Raw genomic sequence first — 23,852 nt, forward strand, 5'->3', positions numbered from 1 at the left:
ACTCGGAGGGGCTCTAGTGCAGTGATTTTCAACCAGTGTGGCGCGAAAAGGGAAAGTTCCCCAAACTATGGTGCCCCCTGTGTTTTGTTTCCCAGCAATGCGCAGTCACGGCTTCTTACAATGTAGGAGACGTGTACAATAACACATGCACAAGCTTTGAACCTTGCGCGACAAAATGACGTCACCGAGGCCGGCGCCTCATCCTGAGAGCGAAGAGATTCTCGCATTTGCCCACCGCCAAGGTAATGTAACTGAAATGTAAGCTGGCAAAGAAAAACGAATTGTACAGTATTCAAAAATAAATGATCTAATAAATACATTATATAATATTAGATAGTATAACAATTTCAGTATTATCTGTTTCATAACATTTCTATTCAATCAAAAAGAGAAACTAGGGGAAAATAATATTTTATGAATATAAGTGTTAAGTTCGCATGGGAGAACACTGGGACTTCTGGTCCTTCCTCCAATGCTTCTGGTGGTGCTAGTGGCGTTTTCCGACCTCCTGTGCGTCTCCACGCAGACTCCACCTCTCATCTGCTACCAGCGGTCTCTGGCGCGCGCTGCGGGCAATGGCTGCTAAGACCGTGCGCTGTTTAGGGGTTGTGTTCTGGACTGTTGGGAGTTGTGGTAGCTCTGCATGGTGTCTGCGATTGTGTTTTGTTGTTCTGCACCATGAGGGGTTAATTCCCAGAAGTTGTCCAGCTCCAAACAGGTTCTGGAGGTGGGGTTCTGGCTGCATAAATTGCAGCTTCACTAGTCACCTGTGCCAGTGTTTGAAATCCCTTCATTGCTTGCTTTTTTTTGCATTAGGTTTGATTTGCCCTGTGTTCTGTATTGTTGTGATCTCGGCTAGTTTTTGACGTTGACCCTTTGCTTACTGATTTTGCTCTTGACATTCCCTCTTGTTGTGACTTAACTAGTGTATTCCGAGTCTTCAAGTAGTCGTAGTCATGTTTACAGTATAAAAAAAAAAAAAACACTGTTAGTACACATAGTCGGGCATATTCATTACATACTCTTATAATTTGTGTAGGAGTGTTGCGATGATGGTGCATTTTTCTGCCATAAATTAAGCCAAAAAAACAGATGTGTGTGCACTAGAGAGTCTAAGGCTTGATGCAAATGAACAATGGGGGACATTTACTATGGCGTTTCCGACAGTTTTGTGGCGCTCTCACCACATGTTCTGCTCTCCGACCTATTTATTAGCTGTCGGGAACAGAAAAAATGCCTTTTTCCGTCTGCTCCGACTGTTCTCCGAAAAGGGGCGTGGCTTTGGCGGAGTGGAGACTCAGACACAATTACTATGTGTCGCAGCCCTTTTTGGGCGGTGTAAACTGACGGAAAGTAGACCAAAAGAAAACTGGTCTAGCAGGGACTGTTGGACACATTTCTGGTGCTCGGGACAGATTTTGTCCCAGGGACAGAAAATAGTCTCGGCGCCAGAAATGTCTCTGCACAGCTCCACAATATTAAATGTGTGTCATCTTACCGAGAGCAGGTCGGTAACAAAGCCAATGCAGACACCGACACTGTAAGTAAATGTCCCCCAATGTCTTTGCCCTTATTGTGGGGGCAGCTGGATCCCTCTCAAACCTGAGTGGCCTAGTGCTAGTCGTATAACGGGTAGGTTGATCCAAGTTAACAGGCGTTTTCCACTCCCAGTCAGGGCCAGTGAAGGTATGCAAAAAGAGGAGGCCGCAACATAATGGGGCACTCCTGGTGTGCGTGTAGTGAAGGCCCAGATCAGAAAGGGGGGGCCCGTGATGGTAGCAGCAGCCAGGGATTTTTCTGTAGCAGCCTAATCTTAATTTGTTCTGCATTATTACCTTCTGGTGGCTCGGTGGTTAGCACAGTCTTGCAGCGCTGGGGTCCTGGGTTCACGTCCCATCCAAGTCAACATATACAAAGAGTTGTATGTTCTCTCCGTGTTTGCGTGGTTTTTTTCCGGGTCCTTCAGTTCCTCCCACATTCCAAAAATATACTGGTAGGTTGATTAGATTGTAAGCCCCCATGGGGACATCGAATGATTTGACAAGTTCTGTGTAGCACTGCAGAATAAATTCGTGCTACATAAATAAAATAATTATTATTCTTCTATCTCTTCCAATATATACCACCAAACACAAATCGAAAACATTGGGGGAGATTCACTATGCCTTCTCCGACAGTTTTATGAAGGAACATGAGTCTACCCCTCACCGACAGTTTTTGGTGGGAAGGGGGGGGCCAACAGAGTCTTAGCCGAAAAATCGGTGGAGCATATTGCAAAAAACTCTGCCAGTCTATATCTAGTCTACCAGTCTGAACTGGCGGCGTTCTGCCCATATTCACCACAAGCCCGGGCAGGGACTCTCTAAGCAGATACCTCATGATCCACCTAGTTCTGTGAGCAGACAGTGTGGTTAGATTATCAGGGTACAGCTTCTGAACATTGTACTAGTAGAAAGAGAAATGAGACAGATCAGAGATGAGATACATGCTATTCCACAACACACTACATCTTCTGTGTCTTCCTCCACAGTTAAAGTACTTATGCGTCTGTAGCTTGTAGGTCCCCTCATGCTTCTGCCTGCAGGAACTCAGTGTCTGTGTATCCATGTATATCAGTGATTGAGCTCTGGCCTGGACTGCATGGGAGCGGGCTAGAGTGCAGGGAGCAGAGAGCGAGAGGAAAAACTCAGCTCCACACAGAAATCCAAGATGGCTTCCCGACCCTAAGGGTGATGTCAAACATGGCGTTATTAGGCCGTTTTTGGGCCGTTTTTAGATTGTAAAAAACGCATCAGCTTTTTGAAAACGCATGTTTTTGTTTGTTTATAATTGCACAAATTCGGAAAACTGGACAAAAACGCAAACGTTTTTAAAAAAAGCATGCTTTTTAAAAAAAATTTGATGCATTTTTTACGATCTGAAAACGCACTAACTAAAAACAGCCTAAAAAACTGGCCTTTTGAACCAGTTTTTGGTCCGTTTTTAAGCAGTCCGTAAAAAAAAAATGCATGCGTTAAAAAATGCGTGCATTTTTGAAAAACGTGTGCGTTTTTTGAAAACACATGCGTTTTTGACAGGTTTGACCAATTATCTTAATTGAAACTGGTCAAAAACGCATGCATTTTCAACGCATGCTTTTTTTTGACGGACTGCTCAAAAACAGCCCAAAAACGCATTCAAAACGTCATGTGTGGCATCACCTTAAGGCTGGTGCGACACGCATCGCTTTGTCTGCGTTTGCAAACGCAAACAAAGCCACACCCACCAGGGTGAGCCGCAACCCGATTGCATTGGCGTTTATATGGAGACGCCTGCGATCAGGAACGAGACGCCGATGTTTTGTGTTAATTTAATGTGAAACACTGGCGGTTCGTTCCCGATTGCAGGCGTTTCCATAGAAACACCAATGCGATCGAGCCGCGGGCCACCCCGGTGGGTGCGGCTTTGTCTGCACTTGCAAATGCAGACAAAGCATTACGTGTGGCACCAGCCTAAGGGTGGTGACACACATGGCGTTTTTAGCCCGTTTTTGGGCTTTGCCGTTTTTAATAGTGCATTTTCAGTTTGAAAAAAAACGCATGTGTTTAAAAACATTGAATTATAGAATGTGTTATCTTGTACATTCAAGAAACTTCTCTTCGTGAGAATACCCCATAAATGGGGATTAACGAAATGCAAGGATTAATGTAATGCAAGAAAAACATGTAATTAGATGGTGCTATATAAATAAAGATTATTATTATATTTATAGGACATCTACCACCAGGTAGACTGTCATAATGAGCTCCTTACCACTCTGGGATGATGGAACTTCTTGGCTCCCGCTGCTTCGTCTTTTTTGATTATGCACGTGGCCCGCCTATTCTTATGTACTTCTCCATTCCTGTCTTATCTTAGTTGACTGATGTCACCAGCTGTCTGCAGTCTGCAAATCTTGTGCATGCGCAAGAACACCATTCTTTGAGCAGCCGCAATAGTAGGCTGTGGTTGCGCATGGACGTCACCGGCTGTCTGCAAAGACAAGGGTGGAACGGAAAAGTGAATACGAATAAGCAGGGGTCATGAGGCGCTAAGGCAGGGGTCAGGAACCTTTTTGGCTGAGAGAGCCGTGAACGCCACATATTTTAAAATTTTATACCTTAAGAGCCGTACAATATGCACATGCACTCAAGTAGATAGGTAGTCCCTGTTTCACGGGTGCCTCTGCGATCTACGCCTCGGATCGCAGGCACACCCGTGCCCCTGTCCGTGGTGGTGCCCCTTTCTGAGCTCACTTACCTCTCCACTTTCCTGCTCCCATCCCACCTGGCCAGCGCGCGCGACGGCAGATTTTAAGGGCAGCACGCCGCTGATTGGCGCTACCCACTTCCCGTGTTCCTATAAAGACTGGCGGCTCCCAGCATTCCCCGTCGGATCTTAGTGCTTCATACCTATGAGGCAGCTTTGCGCAGTGTTTCTTTCCAATTGTTGACCTCCTGTTGTGACCCCAGACCTGTTCCTGATTCTGCTCTGTCCGTGCCAGCCCTGACCTCTTGCTCCGTTCCCCACCTCGCATCATTACCACCGTCCTTGACCATTTGCCTGTTCCTGACCTGCCTAGTGATCCTGTTCCTGACCACAAGACTGCCACCGTGACAAGTCGTGCCTGTGGAACGACCTGGTGGTACCATGCTGCAGCAAGACCATCCTGCTTTGTGGCGGGCTCTGGTGAAGACCGGGTGCCACTTAGATCCCAGTCCCATGTGTCTGCTTACATCATTGTCCACGGTGGTCCAGGGGGTTCATTACTCGAAATCCTGACACCCAGCACATACTCCTAGTAGATAGGTAGCCACAGCACAAGCCCCCTAGTAGATAGGTAGTCACAGCAAAAAAAAAAAAAATTCACTTACTAGCGCTCCCTGCAGGCAGCTCCTCATCGCTCCCACACACTTTTCTTTGACCCAGGTTTAGACAATGGCTGCGATGGGTCGTACAAAGGACGTAGGCAGCGGTAACAGCTGCCTGTGATCAGTCTAAGAGACACACAGCAGCCATCACTGTTTATTAAAGATCAGTCTGAGAGCCAGATGCAGCCAACAAAAGAGCCACATCTGGCTCCCGAGCCATAGGTTCCCTACCCCTGCGCTAAGGTGATGTGTGCCTGAGAGCCTCTGTCTAATTTACATAAAACTTTTTTTCTGCAACACCGGAGGAACAGGATTTAGTGAAAGGTCCCATTATCCCCTAGTTGTAATGAGCAGCCTTACCAAGACAGTCTACCACTGGTAATCTTGTGGTAGATGTCCTTGAATACGTTTATGAGCAGAACTATATGTAGTGTGCATTATTTTCCTATACAAGGATTGTTTTTAAAGCATTTAGCAAATATAAAAGAAATGCTATGTTTCAGTCTTGGGTTGGCATGCTTTGTTATCCTATGTTAATAATTGTCACCACTGTCCATTACGTACAACAGCAGGATGATTTGAGAAGCAATGTCCTTTTTTTAATGTAGGTTCTGACCACAAAACCAGAATCTGCACATTTGATTGATCATAAAACACGTCCATGTCAGCCCTGCTAGTCAGTGTCTAATCTCCTTCAAATGCAACAAACAGATGAACCATGAGTGCAATTCAGAGGACGACCACGGACTCACTCTGGACTACATTACCCGACACGCAACGCTTAATGACGTACGTTCCAGAACCAATCAGCGCACTGGAATCATTATCCAATCAGCATACGCGTCCGGAGGAGCCCGCTTGATTTGAACTTAGTGTGACGGAAGTGTGGAGCGATGGGGGCGGGGCCGGCGGCTTCTTTTCGGAAATAATCACAACAATTATATTGAAGATTTATGGGAATCGTAGACGTTAACTTCAGCTGTGTTTTTATCACGGTGAGTGATCACGTGATGCGGCTTGTGGGCAGTAAGCGACTGCATCCTCCAGAACCACCTGTGCCCGGGCATGCCGGTGCCATGGTGGCATCTCTCTACTAATCAATGGAAATGTAGGGACAAGCTCTGCCCCAAACCCCTGTAATGTGGTCCTTAGAGATAGTAACATTCACTATAGACCAGGGCCATGTCGCCTGCATGCTTTCCTTCACCCAAGTTTTTGGATCTCATTCTTCATTTTGGTTATGGTTCTATCTGTTTTGGCAAAACTATGTTGGTTTATTTTGCACTTTGCTAATCACATATATGTAATGTAACACACATTGCTAGCAGAGGGCTTTTTCCTGGTCAGACATACTGGGGGAGATTTATCATTAGGCAGGATTTTGCACAATTGTTTATGTGTTAGACTGGCAGGTTTCCACCAGTCGGATTTATAGTCCGGTGTATTGTGCAGTGTTAAATGTCTTCTGATGTGTGTGCTCTATGCTGATAGACTGCACCAGTCGCACGTATGTTTAACATCTGCTCCATTTCTGCCTTTTTGCCATCTGCTCCAATTCTCAGATACCTCAAACATAAAATTGAGCAAAAACTTCCCCCTGTAGTAGCAATGGACCCACATAACCACCTCCTATGTGGTGTAGTTTTGCGATTAAATTTGCGTTCTTTTGAAAATTCTCAGTTGATAAATGCGGTGTTGCACAATTATACGCCAAGAAGCTACATAGGACCAACGATAAATCTCTCCCACTGTGCTTATTTTTTGTTGTATGGTGGACTAGGGTATATAGGTAGCAGGCATTTGGCCCTATTTTGCTAATTAGCCTTAGGGGACCTGGGGGATGTGTCCAGAGCCCCCAGTGATGTCTTTTCACTCCTTTGTAAGGCTACTTGCTCACAAATATGTGCTAGGTCGGGGCCCAGGCATAGCATGCGTTCAGGTTGAGGGGTAAGCGTCCATCTACACAGGGAGGCATGCCGCCAGGCTGTTCGAATGGCGAAAGAGAGCACATTGTATCTTTTTCCCACCGATGGCTTGGTACAGTGACACACGGGTGCTAGCTGTGCACAATATGCTCCTATGGCAGCCGTATACTAGCTACCGTATGTACTGAATATATCAGTCATATCACTACAAATCTTCTACTTCTAGTCTGCTAAAAAATACCCTTCACAGAGAGGAGTATTTTTACTGTACCAAAATAAAAATAGCAGAACCTTTGCATCAGACATGTAGCACCTATCCTGTAGAAGTTCATTTGCTTCCCTTTATTTCTTTGATAGGTTCTACCATCAATGTAAGGTGTTTTTTTTTTTTTGGGGGGGGGGGGGCCTACAAATTATGGCCCACACACTCCACTAACATGTATTTTTCTCCCTACAGAACTTCCTGACACCACTTGTCATATCACTTGAATATGGCTGCCACTGAGGATGGTAATGTGTCTGTGGTAGTCCGTGTCCGTCCCCATAACTCAAGAGAACAAGATGGAAACCAGTACTCTGTGGTGCAAGTAGTAGATCACAACATTCTGATATTTGACCCTGATGAACCTGATACCCCAGGCGTCTTCTCCAACCTTCGAGCTCATGAAGGAACAAAGCGAAAAGGGAAGGATATGAAATTCATATTTGACCATGTCTTTGGTGAACAAAGCAGCCAGCAAGATGTGTTTGAGCATACGACTAAGCAGATCCTTGATGGAGTCTTAAATGGGTACAACTGTTCAGGTAAAGAATCAGACATCCAAATGCTTTGACGTTTTCTTTTAATAAAAATAGAATTTTTTTACAGTATAGAAGATGGCTATTCTTTGCCACTCATTACTTTTGGAAATACAATAGTAGATCAGCAAGGGCATGTCAGCCAACCTGGATCTCGCCTTAGCATTCCTACACAGTAGGATTGATCCAGCAGCCAGGCTTGAAATAAGTGCTATAAAACTTCTATTTATTTCATCGTGGTATAAAAAGGCTTAAAAAAAGGTACCATTATACAGACATCTGAAGCATTTCGAACTCTCAAGAGTTCTTAGTCATAGTTAAGATTCTAGTAAGTATGAACATTCATTATAAAGACATATCAAACGGAAGTAAGAAGGTTGCGAGCAGGTAATTAGTCACGTCATGACGTGACTAATTACCTGCTCGCAACCTTCTTACTTCCGTTTGATATGTCTTTATAATGAATGTTCATACTTACTAGAATCTTAACTATGACTAAGAACTCTTGAGAGTTCGAAACTGCTTATACACGAGTCTATATATAAAAAAAAAAACAAAAAAAAAAACTTATATACTCAACCTCCGACGTCCCGATGCTCCACACGGCTCCCCGATGTCGGCTCGGCTCGTCTTCTTTCTTCCACGCGGTTCCTCTTCTTTCTTCTGTCTTCTTTAACTGCTGGGATGGACGCGGCATGCTTCCTTCCGGCCGGCAGGCGCTTGCTATGACGTCAGCAGCGGCCGCGTCATAGTATGTGCCTGCTGGAAGAAAACATGGCCGAGTCCATGCCGCCAGCTGCGCGGAAGAAAGAAGACGAGCCGACATCGGAGGGTAAGTATATAACTTTATTTTTTTTTTTTGGTGCTGTATGCTCAAGTCAATAGTTTTTCCCAGTTTTTGGTGGTAAAATTAGGGGTCTCGGCTTATATTCGAGTATATACGGTAACTCCAATAAAGGGGTAATCATTATATATATATATATATATATATATATATATATTGCACACACTCGCACTCGCCACTTTATTAGGTACACCTGTCCAACTGCTCGTTAACACTTAATTTTTAATCAGCCAATCACATGGTGGCAACTCAGTGCATTTAGGCATGTAGACATGGTCAAGACAATCTCCTGCAGTTCAAACCAAGCATCAGTATGGGGAAGAAAGGTGATTTGAGTGCCTTTGCACGTGGCATGGTTGTTGGTGCCAGAAGGGCTGGTCTGAGTATTTCAGAAACTGCTGATCTACTGGGATCTTCACGCACAACCATCTCTAGGGTTTACAGAGAATGGTCCGAAAAAGAAAAAACATCCAGTGAGCGGCAGTTCTGTGGGCAGAAATGCCTTGTTGATGCCAGAGGTCAGAGGAGAATGGGCAGACTGGTTCGAGCTGATAGAAAGACAACAGTGACTCAAATTGCCACCCGTTACAACCAAGGTAGGCAGAAGAGCATCTCTGAACGCACAGTACGTCGAACTTTGAGGCAGATGGGCTACAGCAGCAGAAGACCACACCGGGTGCCACTCCTTTCAGCTAAGAACAGGAAACTGAGGCTACAATTTGCACAAGCTCATCGAAATTGGACAGTAGAAGATTGGAAAAACGTTGCCTGGTCTGATAAATCTCGATTTCTGCTGCGATATTCGGATGGTAGGGTCAGAATTTGGCGTCAACAACATGAAATCATGGATCCATCCTGCCTTGTATCAACGGTTCAGGCTGGTGGTGGTGGTGTCATGGTGTGGGGAATATTTTCTTGGCACTCTTTGGTCCCCTTGGTACCAATTGAGCATCGTTGCAACGCCACAGCCTACCTGAGTATTGTTGCTGACCATGTCCATCCCTTTATGACCACAATGTACCCAACATCTGATGGCTACTTTCAGCAGGATAATGCGCCATGTCATAAAGCTAGAATCATCTCAGACTGGTTTCTTGAACATGACAATGAGTTCACTGTACTCAAATGGCCTCCACAGTCACCAGATCTCAATCCAATAGAGCATCTTTGGGATGTGGTGGAACGGGAGATTCGCATCATGGATGTGCAGCCGACAAATCTGCGGCAACTGTGTGATGCCATCATGGCAATATGGACCAAAATCTCTGAGGAATTCTTCCAACACCTTGTTGAATCTATGCCCCGAAGAATTGAGGCAGTTCTGAAGGCAAAAGGGGGTCCAACCCGTTACTAGCATGGTGTACCTAATAAAGTGGCCGGTGAGTGTGTGTATGTATATATATTTCACAAATTTTTGTGCTTCAGGAGAAGGAGAAATCTGTGTTGGCTGACACATACCCTTATTCATCTACTATTTCCAGTAGTAACGGTTATTAGAAACCATTGTACTGACTGATTAAAGGATTATGGACTGAAAAAATATTAGCAAGTTTGGGATTAATATGGCTCTGGAGGCAGAAGTTTTTAGTGTTCGGGCTGAGAATAGAGCCTAAAAAAAATGCCTCTTTGCAAATATTTTGAATAATGATCATATAGTTTCAAGTATACTGCTTTGATTTAGACCAGTGTTTCTTAGTGGATACATGACACAGATAAACCTTGTGTAATTCCTCAAGTTTGTTTGTCCCATTAGTTAAATGGTTTTTCCAGGAATCGGGGGCTGGAAGTTTTATAGTCTGCCGAGGCCATTGATTGAGACAAAACTGCACAACCCACTTCAAAGTGTTATGCAGTATGGACCAGAGGTCGCATTAACGCCTCACCAAGCGTCATAGACGCATGATGAGGCGCCATTACCCCCCAAAATAATTGCCATGTGTCAAAGTACGCATGGCAATTATTTCCTGTAGCGCGCAGGCTGAGGTGTTCAGCGCGCGCCGCAAAGGAGGGAAATATCAGTGGTGCGGTCGCAGGGCCGCTCCGCTGGACATGTGACGCCGTGATCCGTGTCAGCGGCGCGTTGGAGAGACCCCCAACGAGAGCGCAGGCCCCGGGGGAGACATGTGGGTTCGGGGCTGCTGCTCCAGCTCTCCCTGCAGGCCTGTGTATCAGCGATTACTTGATTCTGGCAGGACCGGAGAGCAGGGCAAGGTGAGTGCAAACCCACACTGTACTCACTGCACTCTGTGTACTGTGTGTAGTGAGTGAGCCAGGTGCTGTGTGTGTGTGCGCTGTGTGTAGTGTGTGTATGCTGTGTATAGTGTGTGTGTGGCAAGTGTCCCAGATGCTGTGTGCCGTGTGGCGTGTGTGTGCCAGGCGCCGTGTGTGGCGAGTGTGACAGGGGCTGTGTGCCGTGTTTCAGGCTTTAATGATTTTCTTGTATTAATAGACGTTTATTAGATCGTTAGTAGACATTAATAGATAAATTTATACACAACTAGGAGTTATATATTTGTATTCCTAAAAATTTCATACTCCTCATCGGCTAAAAATACTCCTCAAAAATGCTAAAAGGAGTATTATTACCCTTCCAGAAAAATGTTAGTGCGACCTCTGGTATGGACCAATGTAAACAATGAGCAGAACACAGTATGCTACTAATGCTGGTTCACATCGTGTCTTTTCAACACGTTTAGGTCGTATGCCAGGTAAGCTCCCAATGCACATGTTCAATGTGTCTATGGACTATACAAGTGGGGGCATCTTTTATGTGTATGTGTGCTCAGTATAATGTTGCATGCAGGAAATACTGGATGAAAAAAATCCACCAGACTGCAATATATGACTGAGCTGGAAAACTATGTGCAGCGCTGCAGAATCTGTGTGCGCTATATAAATAAAGGAATTATTATTATATCTTCCTGCATGACAGGGCAGTACATGTTCTCAGTGGAGAACAAATGTAACTGGTGGCCTCCATCCTCGGCCTCTGCTGAGTGTACACTGGGTGTTTCCCCAATGATGTAACTTCCCCTAACCCAATCGTTGGCTTCTGCTGCTGTTTATTCCTCTTCCTGCTTTCAGGTGGGGGGTGGAGGAAGTGTTTGAGCAGATAATGGGATACATACTCCATTGTACAGATATGTTGCTGAAGTATCCTTACTAGAAACACAATGTGTATCTAGAAAGACAGAGAGCCGGACCCTCTTTGATCCAATCTTCAATGTGGGATAAGTCATTTCAAAGACCTTGATAACACCTTTTAAGAATATTTGGATTTATATCCATCAGAAATGTAGACCATAAAAATAACTTTGTGTTACCCAGAAATCTAGAGCTCTCTTGCACAGCCGTGTCTTGTGCTGTGTGCAGCCAAATATTTGCTTAGCAATGATGTGCCACATACAGGCCACGTTGTATACAGCTGCCACCCCTTGGCCATGACTGGCTGCAGCATTCAGTTGTCGCCTGAATCAAACCAGATAATAGGAGCCTTGGGCTATCTACACGTAGCCTGTGGGTTTGCTGGCTGGGGTAAATAAGTTTGCCTTACAGTGTATTATATTTGGCGGATATATAAAAAAAAAAAAAAAAAACAAACAATGTATTCGGACAAAAGTTTTAGAACGACGTGATGTCTTGTTGAAGCCTGTACCGTATCCTCACCCAGTTGTCACCTACAACCATCCATTTTGCCACTTCTGGCCCTTCATCTCTGTGACTTGATATATTTGTTTTCTTGCGCTTTATATTGTGACTCTTGGTTAACATCCGTAGATGAAGCGATTCCGCATGTAGGAACTGGGATAGAATTCAGATGAGCAATAATCCTCAACAATGGGTGTCTTCTAATCGCTGTATGTAAAGAATATGTCTGCTTGTTCTCGGCTACGCTTCATTAACACTTCGGTAAATAATCCCTGCCGCCTGTTATTCATTGCGTTGTGTCTGTTGGTACATAGTGGCGTCTGCTGCATACAAGATGCTTTGTGATATAACGTAGACAAAGTCACAAGTATCTGAAATTGGACCCCAATTGCTTGTAGCGTGTCAAATATTAAATGTCATAAGTAAGTTTATTTAAAGAACAATGGGATTCCATGTTATTGGATCCAGTTATTATTTCACCTGCATCAATTGTTCTTAGAGTGAAAGCTATTGATTCCGGGTATAGAATCCCAATAAAGGAAATTTGTACAGTGTCTCAATTATTTGGATGTCTGTTAGCAGGTGGTTGGACCTATTCACTAAAAATTATTTGCCCCACGTTGTGTTATCAATTTGATAATTTTTTCCTTGGTTATAAATACAAATACCGTATATACTCGAGTTTAAGCTGAGTTTTTCAGCACAAAATATGTTCTAAAAAACCCTAACTTGGCTTATACTCAAGTCTATATATATATATATATATATATATATTTAAAAAAAAAAAAAAAAAAGTTACTCTCCTTCCAATGCCACCCCTGGAGGTCCTCTTCTGTCCAACGATGATCGTTCCGGCTCCCTCTCGAAGGGGCTAGCAGGCTGTATACTGCGGGGGACAGGGGCTGGCAGGCTGTATACTGCGGGGGACAGGGGCTGGCAGGCTGTATACTGCGGGCAGACTAGGACCAATGCATTCCCTACCCTCGGCCTATACTGGAGGCAGTAGATTTTTCCAGGTTTTTTTGTGTTAAAATTGTGTACCTCGGGTTGGCTTATACTCCAGTATATACGGTAGGTCCCACAAACTCACTCCATGTGATTTCTCTATTTACTGGATCAATACTTGATTAATTGAACTGCAGTTGAACTGGCCGATCTACTTTTGTAGACCTATGGTCAGACTATCAAAGAAGTGTAAAAGAAAGCTTGGCAATTATTTCCTGTAGCCCACAGGCAGCACGGTCCGGCGCTTACTGCAATCCTACAATGGAGGGAAATAGCAGTAGCAGTGCGCACCTGCTCAGCAGGACATGCAGAGTCCACTAGACTAATAACAAAGCTCCCCTCACACTGCACATATTAACCATGCTGTAAGGGGCTTTGTTATTGGCTGTCCATCTACCATATATTACCCCCTGTGTACACAGATCTGTCTCCAGGTCAGGGGGTGCAGCTCCTCGGTAAGTTCTCCCAGCCCCTACACACAGGCAGTGTACTCCAATTCTGTGTGCCATGGCTGCCAGCACTGCTGAACGCTGGTCACTTCGCACAGAGCCATCGGAAGGATCCAGGCTGTCACACGGACAGCTTGATCCTTTACTGTGATAGGCCTGATATAATCAATCTCCTGTCACAGGAGCGCCCGAACACCACGTTCATACTGAGAGGGATCCCGAGACATCACTGATATAAAATCACTGGGATTCCCCAAGAGGGTTTAGATGCATGCAGAGAAGATGCAATGTGCAACCCCCCTCCCTCCCCTGCATGTCTGTATACAGATCACTGTTACTATGGGATGTTTCTGTAAGATCACTGTTATATGTGATCTGTATAATACAACAGTCCCTAAACACACATAAAAATTCCGAACGCACAAATTAAATTTAAAAAAATGAAAGCGTTAATCACACTCACAAAAACATTTTTTTAAAAGCTTTTTTAACATAGAATCCATCTGAAGGGGGCATCTCCCACAGACTGGTCTGGGGGGCGGGGGGCTGTTTGGCGGTGTGAGTCAGTCTGGCCCTGGGGAAGGGTGGTGGCCACAGTTTGGCTTGGGGGTGCCCCTTCTTTACTGCATAATGTAATGTTACTTTTACTGCCACAATTTGCTAAGATACTGACTGAGATGATTTTCTTGTTTAAATATAAATGTCTTTTAACATAATATACAGATTTAAAGGAAACCTACCACTTACAAGTGGTAGGTTTAGACACATATACATGGCACCAGCTCAGGGTGAGCTGGTGCCAGAGCATATTTTTGTTAGGGGAACAAAGCCCCTATCGCCGTTTTATAAGTTATCTCTCCGGCACACGCGCGCCTGCACAACTTAGCACGGCCTGTTTCCCCGTGCTAAGTTGCGCAGGGGCGCGTGTGCCGGAGAGCTCAGTGACGTCACCGGCTCTCCAGCACGTTGGAATCCGGCGCACGCACGGGCACGCGCATGGTGCGCCGTGCCCAAGTGCGGTGCGCCGAGTTATAAGTTAATATAACTTATAAAACGGCGATAGGGGCTTTGTTCCCCTAACAAAAATATGCTCTGGCACCAGCTCACCCTGAGCTGGTGCCATGTATATGTGTCTAAACCTACCACTTGTAAGTGGTAGGTTTCCTTTAAGGTAGATATTTGTATTACTGAAAATTTCACACTCCTCCTCGGCTAAATATAGTCCTCAAAGAGGAGTAATATTATCCTTCTGGAAAAATGTTAGTGCGACCTCTGCACCCCGACATCGGCCATGAGTTGGTAGGACTTCCTTATATATTAGATGGTGCTCAAGTAAGACCAACATTTCTCTTGAGTACAGTACAGCCAAGTTTAGTTACATTTTGAGTGGATAGGTAATTAATGCATTTCTTGTTGTGATTCCTGTAAAAGAGTTACCTTATATTATTATTTATATTATAAAACCATGTTTCTTTCTAAATTACCATATCTAGTTTTTGCTTATGGAGCTACTGGAGCAGGGAAAACGCATACCATGTTGGGAAGTGAAGCAGACCCTGGAGTCATGTACCTCACTATGGTTGAGCTATATCGGCGAATAGAAGCAATCAAGGAGGAAAAATCGTGTGAGGTGCTCATCTCCTACCTGGAGGTATGGACTGTTCATTACTGTTGTAAATGACCCCATAAATTTTATGTATGTTTTTATATGAAGTGGCTCTCTTCTACAGCACTGGCTGAGATGGCAAGTGCAGCACTGCTATGTAACAATGACTTTGATAAGTGGAGCGGCTATGCTTCCTTGTTCCCCTGTTCATATGATCATTGTGGGGTGCCAGCAGACAGAACCATGGGCATTTTACTGACCCAAACAACCTGTATAGTTTCCCTTTTAGTGAATAAAAAGAGGAAATAAAATATTTTTAATTGATTTAAATTTCATATAAAATATTGCTGATAAATTCCCTTCAATTATTATCCTGCCATGCCCTTCATTCGGTCATTCTTCTGTTACAACTATTCTTGGTGTTAGTCCATCTTTTTTTTAATTTCAATTATTCTTTCTTTTAATTGTTAAGCTAAATGTTATCCTAAAGAGATTTTTTTTCTCAGGTATACAATGAACAGATCCAGGATCTGCTAGAACCCAAAGGCTTTTTAGCAATCAGAGAAGATCCCCAGAAAGGAGTTGTGGTTCAGGGTCTATCCTTTCATCAGGTAAGTGTTCATGCTTTCATCTCCAATCCACAAGCCCAACCTGTTTATGAAATTCAGTGGAAACAATACTGGGGGTGGGCATGTGGTCTTGTTTCAATAACTAGTTGATGTTCTGCTTCTGATCAGTAAATATATCCTTAAAGGAGACCTGTCGGGGAATTTTGAAACTCCAAACCACCTTCTGGACCATTGGGTTAGTGTTGCCTTTCTGTCTGTGACCACAATAAAAATGGAAAAGTTCATAATTACTTTGGCCTGGAGCTCTCAGGACTTATGGAGGTCTACAGTAGAGCTTACACCCCTGTTGGGTATGACACATGCGATATGAAGCCAGGTATACTACACATGATTCATTAAAGCTCCATGTAGTCACCGAGAGCACTGGAGATGAGTCCTATGCACCTTATCAGTGTCATCTCACGGTAACTATAAAGGTTTACTGTATCAGCCATGGATCATGGGCAAATTGGAACATTAAGCAACAGGTCTGGTCCATAATGACCTGTAGTTTGTTTATTGTACCAAATTGCTTTAACAGGTTACCTTTAAAAAAAAAAACAAAAAAAAAACACCAAGTAATAGCAGTGCTTAAAGAGTAGCAGCCATCGCTTCTGCCATATCTGCTTTAGTGAAATACTTGTATTTGCCTTGTAATATTTCTGGTTCAGTGTTGGCAACATCAACAGGCGGTCCCCTACTTAAGAACACCCGACTTACAGACGACCCCTAGTTACAAACGGACTTCTGGTAATTTACTGTACTTTAATCCTAGGCTACAATAAACAGCTATAACTGTTATAAATGATGTCTGCAATGAAGCTCTAGTGTTAATCCTGGTTCTTATGACAACCCAGCATTTTTAAAATTGTGACAGAGACCCAAAAAATTTTGGCTGGGTTTACAATTATAAAGTATACAGTTCCGACTTGCATACAAATTCAACTTAAGAACAAACCTACAGACCCTATCTTGTATGTAACCCGGGGACTGCCTGTACACAATTTTATAAATTAGTTGGAGGTATAACAGGAAAAGTTCAAAGAATAGATGCTATATCATATATGATCAATACGATTATTTACTGATTATTTAACAGCCTCTTTAGGTGAAGGACAATGTGTAACATGTGTTGCCCAGTATTAAGATCACAATCATGACTTTACAGTTAAGGATTTTCACTTTTGATGCTTTACAACTGATAACAATACATAATGGTTCCAAACTAAATGACTTCTGAGTCTTTTTGTCACAGGCAACTTTTCAACCAGAGTGCAAGGCTAGACATATGCCCTTTATTTTTTGTTAGAGGGATAGTGCTGCAAACAACTTTGACCTTATATATGTTAAACATGAAAGTTACACAAGTTCGAAGACTGCTGGATTTTTTTTCTTTGTAAGTTGTGTGTGGCTTTGCAGTCAGTCTGCACTGCAAGTCTCTTAGGCCTTCTGCATATGAAGTTATATTTCCTATGGCCTCAAAAAAAAAAGGGGACTGGCAAAGGTCAGTAGCTTGTCCCAACGCACTGAAATGTCAGATGATTGTGTTATCTAGTAACCACCTGAAATATGGATGATGCCCCACATGTCATCTGAATTTTTCAAAAACCCATAGACTTTAGGACCGCAGAGCTGCAAACACAGCCAAAAATAGGACGTGCTCTGAGTTTTTCTCAGGGGCTCTAGGCTCAGACACGGGGCTAAGGAAACCTCAGCTTTGTGTAGGATCCCTTAGAAATACATGGGGACGTGAGCAAGCCTCGAAAACCACATTTGCATACATGAGGCCTTAGTTTGTATGACATAAAATGGTGTACGTCATATGCTATTACTATATTTATGTGTTGTATGGTGGAAACTTGGACAGAAGTAGTACAAACTTTATCATCCAGCTAAATACATTTTTATATATTTGGTGCACCTTTTGATTCTCTTGTCTGAGGAATCCATCACACAGCACAATGTCTCCTTGTAAGGCCATTTTTTTGTGAATGTCTGTTCCTACACAAGTTTCTGCTGACTGCCTCAATAATCTATTAGTAGATGGTGAAGTTTACACTGTCTGTATATTAGACAGGATGAAACAATCCACTCCAATGTATCTGTTACCTTGATGGGTTTCTCAGAGACAGGTCAGAGGTTATCGCTGCACAGTATGGAAAACGTTATATGACATGGTGCCATATGGTGTGGCTAGGCACCTTTGTTTATGGACATAATGGAACACTATAAAATTACTTGTCTGCCTTGTACATACATTAGGATTTTTCCATGGAAACTATTTGGACCATTTCTGTAACAAACAAATGTGATTTTGTGTTTTCTTTGTAAACCATTGCAAAAACGTAAACACTTTACGGCCATTTCTATGCAGCATCAGATCAATGAGTTACACTTCTCTGATTTGCCTAAAAGCATTGGTTCTCGACAGATTTACATCTACACTGGGAGTTCATGAAAACTTTTACCCATGGTCACTATGTTCTAGATACTAATACCTCCCACAGATACTTCATATGTCCATAAATCTTTAAATTCTAGTATATTAGGCTTTGACCTCTCTTATAAGTGAGCAGAGATGGTGGTCACTTTTGACACCTCTCAGATTTAGAATATAAAGGTTGAGATGTAACATACACCATGTATTTCCAAGAATCAAAGTATCTTATAATAATAAGCTTCTTTTACATCCTTAGCCCAAATCAGCCAATCAGCTACTGCAAATGTTGGCTAATGGTAACCTAAACAGGACCCAGCATCCAACAGACGCTAATGCAACATCATCCCGATCACATGCAGTTTTCCAGGTAAGGTTCTGTGTATTTTATTTTTCTCTGCCTACACTACAGCATTGGATACTGGACTAAAATATTGTCTCCATGGCTTTCTTTTCTGTAGTAAGTTGTGCTATGCCTGCCTTGCCCTTAAAAAGAACCTGTCATCACCAGCCTGTCTTCTGGCTCCCCCATGTCCCCATAGAGCATAATGTACACTAAAATCCTTTGTCCATATGTCTGCCGACCCAAAAGTCAAAAGTTCCATGGTCGAAAATTTTGTATACCAGGACTGATAGGTTGAAATTATATCTGTGAAATGCTGTATTTTTGTTAACACATTCTCTAATTCACTGTTATTATTTTGTTATTCTGAGTATATTTAAGAAACTTGTCTTCGTGGGAATACACCTTTAAGTTCCTACATGGGGCCATAACTGGATTCAGCAGCCATCTCTCTTGTATACCATCTTTTTCCCCATACACACGCACATTGTTCGAGCATGCAATCTACCAAGCTTGTTGTACTTTGCCCTGAGTTTGGCAAAGGGGAGGAGTCACAACAATTCCGTATGCAATCATTTGACATTATCTACTGTATAAGGAAACCATTACCTGATCAGTGACCTCTCATCCTGTGTTTTCCTCTGCAGATTTATGTCAAGCAGCAAGATCGGTCAGCTAGTATCAGCCAGGACATTCGTGTGGCAAAAATGAGTCTTATTGACTTAGCCGGGTCAGAGCGGGCGTCATCCACAAACGCCAAAGGCGAGCGTCTCAGAGAGGGTGCTAACATCAATCGTTCCTTGTTGGCGCTAATAAATGTGATTAATGCGCTGGCCGATGCCAAGGTACCCGCTGTCCTTTGCACTTGCATGCCTTTGGTGCTCAGCGCTGATTGTTTTCATATGAGCCTGATGCCTGATTAGTATCTTGTTGTCTTTTGAGCATCATGAAAAGCTCTGTGTCTGGTGTGTATTAATTTAATCTGTACTTCCTGGGCACAAAGAAAACACAAAGTAATCTTTTCCTTGCGCACACCACTCGGACACTTGGCACAATTTTATTGTGTTTATGTTGGGATGTTCCACAACTGAAGGGACAGCATAACCTCATTTGTAACACATGGTGGTTGTTTGTCATTTTTTATTTCCTTCCGCAGTGCAGAACTCCCAAGTCTTTGACAAATGTTTTGTCCATTTTGTATACGCATTGTTTTATTGACTGTTATTTACTTTAAATGGAAGTCACAGAGGGGAAAAAAACTGTACTTGTATACCATAAACTGAATGTAAAAATTGCAGGATGGTAAAGCAATGTGTATGAAAGTTCTGCAATTTGGTTCTTGCAAACCCAGATGGAAACTTCACACACAACTACATGAGATAGAGCTTCCATGTGCTTCAAGATCCGTGCACTTTATACAAAGGAGAAGCCACATGTGGTACAACCTTACAGCGCTGTTTATTAAAAGCCATTGATCTGCGCACAAAAGTTATTATAAAACAGATCTTCAATAGAAGCACTCCAAATACACCATAGAAAAACAGGCAGAGCAGAGGGAAATCATCACTAATAACATTAGTAAACCTGCTGTACTCCCATTAACTCCAATCTAATGCAGCAACTAAAACTTTATACATACAGATAACTTTTACTTTATATTCAATGCAAATATGAAAAATGAAGGCACCACAAGTCTTCAAGAGACTTCAAGAGTAACAACTTGCCCTTATGCCTTGGTCAAGCTATGTCAGACGGGACCTTGGATGATGTAGACCCACCTGTTTGGGCATACCTTCTGCTTGGGCAAGGCATTAAAGGGAACCTGTCACCAGGGACCTCATTTTTCACTAAAAACAGGTTGGAGAAGCTTATTACACCTGCAGTGCAAATCTGCCTTTCTGCCTTTTCTATGCATTTGCATTACAATATAATTGTGTGATATAACTTACTCTTGCTGCATGACAAAATCCTGTGGTAGTCACAGGAGCTGGACTTTGGTTTGGATGCATTTCAATAAACAACATGTGACTAGTCTGTTACCCACTCCTCAGAGCTTGGCCCCCTCCTTTGGCTCCTGTCTAGCTCCACCTCCTGCTGGTTCTCAGAGGTTACAGCCTGGTCAACGTGACATCAGTGGGGGAGGGACAATCTGTACAGGAGCACAAACATGGAGACAGCCTGCAGCTCAGACAAGTCACATGGTGTTTTTTGAAATGCATGCAAACCAAAGTCCAGCCCCTGTGACTACCCCAGGATTTTGTCAGGATGCAAGGTAAGTTATAACACACAATTATATTGTAATGCAAATGCTTAAAAAAGGCAGAAAGGCAGATTTGCGCTGCTGGTGTCATGGGCTTTTACAATCTGCCTTTAGTGAAAAATGAGGTCCCTGGTGACAGGTATAAATTGCCTTAAAGGGAACCTATCTCTTCTATTATAACTTATGACTGCTAGGTTACTTCTATTCTTTTATGTTTTGTCACAATACATTATATTGTAAGTTTCTAAACAGCCTGGTTATATTGCTTTTAGCACTTGTGCCATAATTGTTAAATTAATTTGGGATAAAGTTATTTATTTTGTATTTTTTGTTGATGGACCAATGGCAAATAAGTAATGGCTCCCTTAATAGCCTAGTCTAGGTTTTGCCATGATGGCTTCTCCTGCCGATACCTTCAAGGTCTGGCTATTGTTTCTCATGTTTTGAGCAGTTGTTGAGGTGCACTGTTAATGTTTTTGGCAGAGATATCTGGAGAAGGTTCTGAGCACCTGATGCAGTTTTAAGCAAATATACCACCTTTGGTTACAGAACCACTATATTCATTGCCGTATCTTCCAACTCGGTTTGCTGCGATTGTCTTAAATTTGGATGGCGTTAGTGCCTTGATTCTCATCTTTGGATGTATCTTGAGTGGAAATACTTAGATACATGTTAGACTTTTTCTCTGTGGACTTGATGTACATTTTGACCCAGTTTCTGTCCATCTTCATAGAGTGCTATTGGACATTTAATTTCACTATATTCTATTCTATTTCTATCCTTTTAAAGAAGGATAAAAAGTAACAATATGTCTTCAACTAGCATATAGGTAGGCACATGTACTCCATTCCCTGAGAATGGGTAGTTCACTGGACTTTTGGTCCATTGCCAACCAGTAATGAAACATTTAACCACTATATAGATGATAAATGTCAATTCAAGGAAATATACCCTCATGATAAATTATCACTGAGGGAGCAAGGGGAGGATGAGACAGTGTAAAATTTGATTTTAAAAGGTAGGAGGTCGTGGATTATCATGATGGATTTTGAGGGTAAATGGTTAAGTGTTTGTTTCTAATCATATCAAACAGAATTGGATGTGCTTATTCTTGCTATCATTCTTTGTTAACTGTATGCTGGTTCTAATTAACTTTTTTTCCCTAATGTAGAATAAAAAGGCCCACATTCCCTACAGGGACAGTAAACTAACCCGGCTTCTAAAAGACTCAATTGGAGGAAACTGTAGGACAGTGATGATTGCAGCCATTAGCCCTTCCTTTCTAAGTTATGATGACACCTATAACACCCTTAAATATGCCAATCGGGCCAAAGAAATCAAACTATCAGTAAGTAAATTTATTTATTTCTCCATTTTTTTTTTTATTTTTTTTTTTTTATTTTTTTCAATTGACCTGGTCACTACTTTTTTTTTTTTTCTTTAATGCAAGTCAAAAGCTGTGCTTTTCCCACTTACTTGCATATTCCTTACCACCTAACAGCCAAACACATGACAAAAATATACTTTGTATAAATGAATAGCACTGGTTTTCATATACTGCATATTAGAACCAAGTCTTAAAAGGTGGCACAGGCAATCTCCATTACGGTAGGTGAATGTATTCCTTCCTTCTTTTCTGACCTATGCCCATAACCTCTCACCTAGCCAAACCACTTCCCCATGCTGGGCTGAAGAGGTGAAATACATGATGTGATCTCTTCAGCGCAGTATAGAGAACTGTTTCGGCTAGGCGAGAAGCTATAGGTATAGGCCAGAAAAGAATTAATTCTCTTTATGGAGATTGCCTTTAAAAATTCTTATATGCCTTTTTTATATGCCTTCAAAAGGTCGGAGGGGCCAATCCTGCTCCACAAAGGTAATCTCCATAGGGGGAATGAATCCCCTCTTGACCCATGTGCAGAGCATCTAGCTGTCTAAACCATCTCCTTTTATACTGTACTGTAAGATGTAATAACAACATGGAAACCGCGTTGTGGCTTTGTATTCCTTATGGAAAAGACTCGCTGGTTTGGCTATCCCACATCATGTCTCAAGTCTTCTATAAAGTCAGATGTTGATGTGGAGGGAGATATCTTATTTACACTGGAGGCATAGTTTTTCTTTTTCCACCCTGTTATTGGGAATTACTTAGTAAACAATTTATATTGGTCTGTTTATTTGTGGTTTGTTTTTTTTCTTGTCTATAGCTGAAGAGCAATGTGATCAATTTGGACTGTCATATCAGCAAATATGCCGCTGTATGTGAGGAACTGAAAGCCGAGGTGAGATTGCCTTCTGAACTACACTGTGTTGTAGGTAGCTAGGCAGCCAGTGCTTATAAAATATTGTCTTTACATTGAATAGGTAGCTGAACTAAAGGCTAAGCTGCGTTCCTATGAAATGAAGGAATCTATCCAAGATGCCACGGAAATCTCTTCTCTGTGCCATAGTCCTGTGCAGAGGAAGTCCCCCAGGTAATGTTGTTATTACATACATGCCAGACGGTATTGCATAGCTGTGTATTGTTTTATAGCTGGCTACTTTTGGAATCTAAATCAATCCAGTCATATAATAAATCAATACAGTCATATAAACAATTATTCATCTACTATGTATGAGTGTGTGAGAAGCATGGCCTAACAATTATAATCACCAGTGGGTTGTAAGAAAATCACTATATTAAGTAAATGGAACATATAAGGTAAAGCATACATATACTTTTCTACCATTTATCATCGTGCCAGGCCTACTTCTAACTTATGTCTGATTGAGGCCTCTAACATTTTGGGCTCTGTCCCGTCTGGCAAAGTAGGTACAGATGTCCCTGTGGGTCTCTAGACGCCCAACAGAATTAAATGCACAGAGCGGTCATTTTTTTACATCAAAACATTTTTATTGATGATTTTATGTTTTTTCCACAAACAGTACATTTACACATTACAAACATTTATAGGCATGTAATAACAAATAGCAATATGCCAGTAAAACAGCTGGCAAGACATACACCACATAACATATCCCCCCAAACCCCCACCAGCCG

General features: G+C 42.5%; 1 protein-coding gene and 1 long non-coding RNA gene across 4 annotated transcripts in view; one reads left to right on the top strand and one right to left on the bottom strand.

Annotated features, from left to right (window-relative positions):
- Positions 1-351: 351 nt before the first annotated feature.
- LOC140065803 (uncharacterized) lies at positions 352-4,006 on the bottom strand. 2 transcript variants are annotated; one of them, XR_011848056.1, is made up of 3 exons: positions 3,793-4,006; positions 1,836-2,057; positions 352-938 (listed from the first exon to the last, which is right to left on the bottom strand). It is a non-coding gene; the product is annotated as an uncharacterized lncRNA (long non-coding RNA). The 2 variants fall into 2 exon arrangements; XR_011848057.1 differs by having other exon boundaries at positions 1,836-2,075.
- A 1,709-nt stretch (positions 4,007-5,715) lies between these two features.
- Positions 5,716-23,852, top strand: part of LOC140063954 (kinesin-like protein KIF18B) — a 37,440-nt gene continuing 19,303 nt past the window's right edge. Inside the window, exons 1-9 of one of the 2 annotated variants that reach the window (XM_072110275.1) lie at positions 5,716-5,884; positions 7,272-7,618; positions 15,052-15,209; positions 15,671-15,775; positions 18,469-18,579; positions 19,200-19,397; positions 21,984-22,160; positions 23,020-23,094; positions 23,177-23,286. In XM_072110275.1, the coding sequence (XP_071966376.1) occupies positions 7,306-7,618; positions 15,052-15,209; positions 15,671-15,775; positions 18,469-18,579; positions 19,200-19,397; positions 21,984-22,160; positions 23,020-23,094; positions 23,177-23,286 (1,247 nt within the window). In that variant the 5' untranslated portion in view covers positions 5,716-5,884; positions 7,272-7,305. The other variant, XM_072110276.1, reaches the window with a different exon arrangement.

This window comes from Engystomops pustulosus, chromosome 6, assembly GCF_040894005.1.
Source record: "Engystomops pustulosus chromosome 6, aEngPut4.maternal, whole genome shotgun sequence".
In the NCBI taxonomy this organism is placed as follows: domain Eukaryota; kingdom Metazoa; phylum Chordata; class Amphibia; order Anura; family Leptodactylidae; genus Engystomops; species Engystomops pustulosus.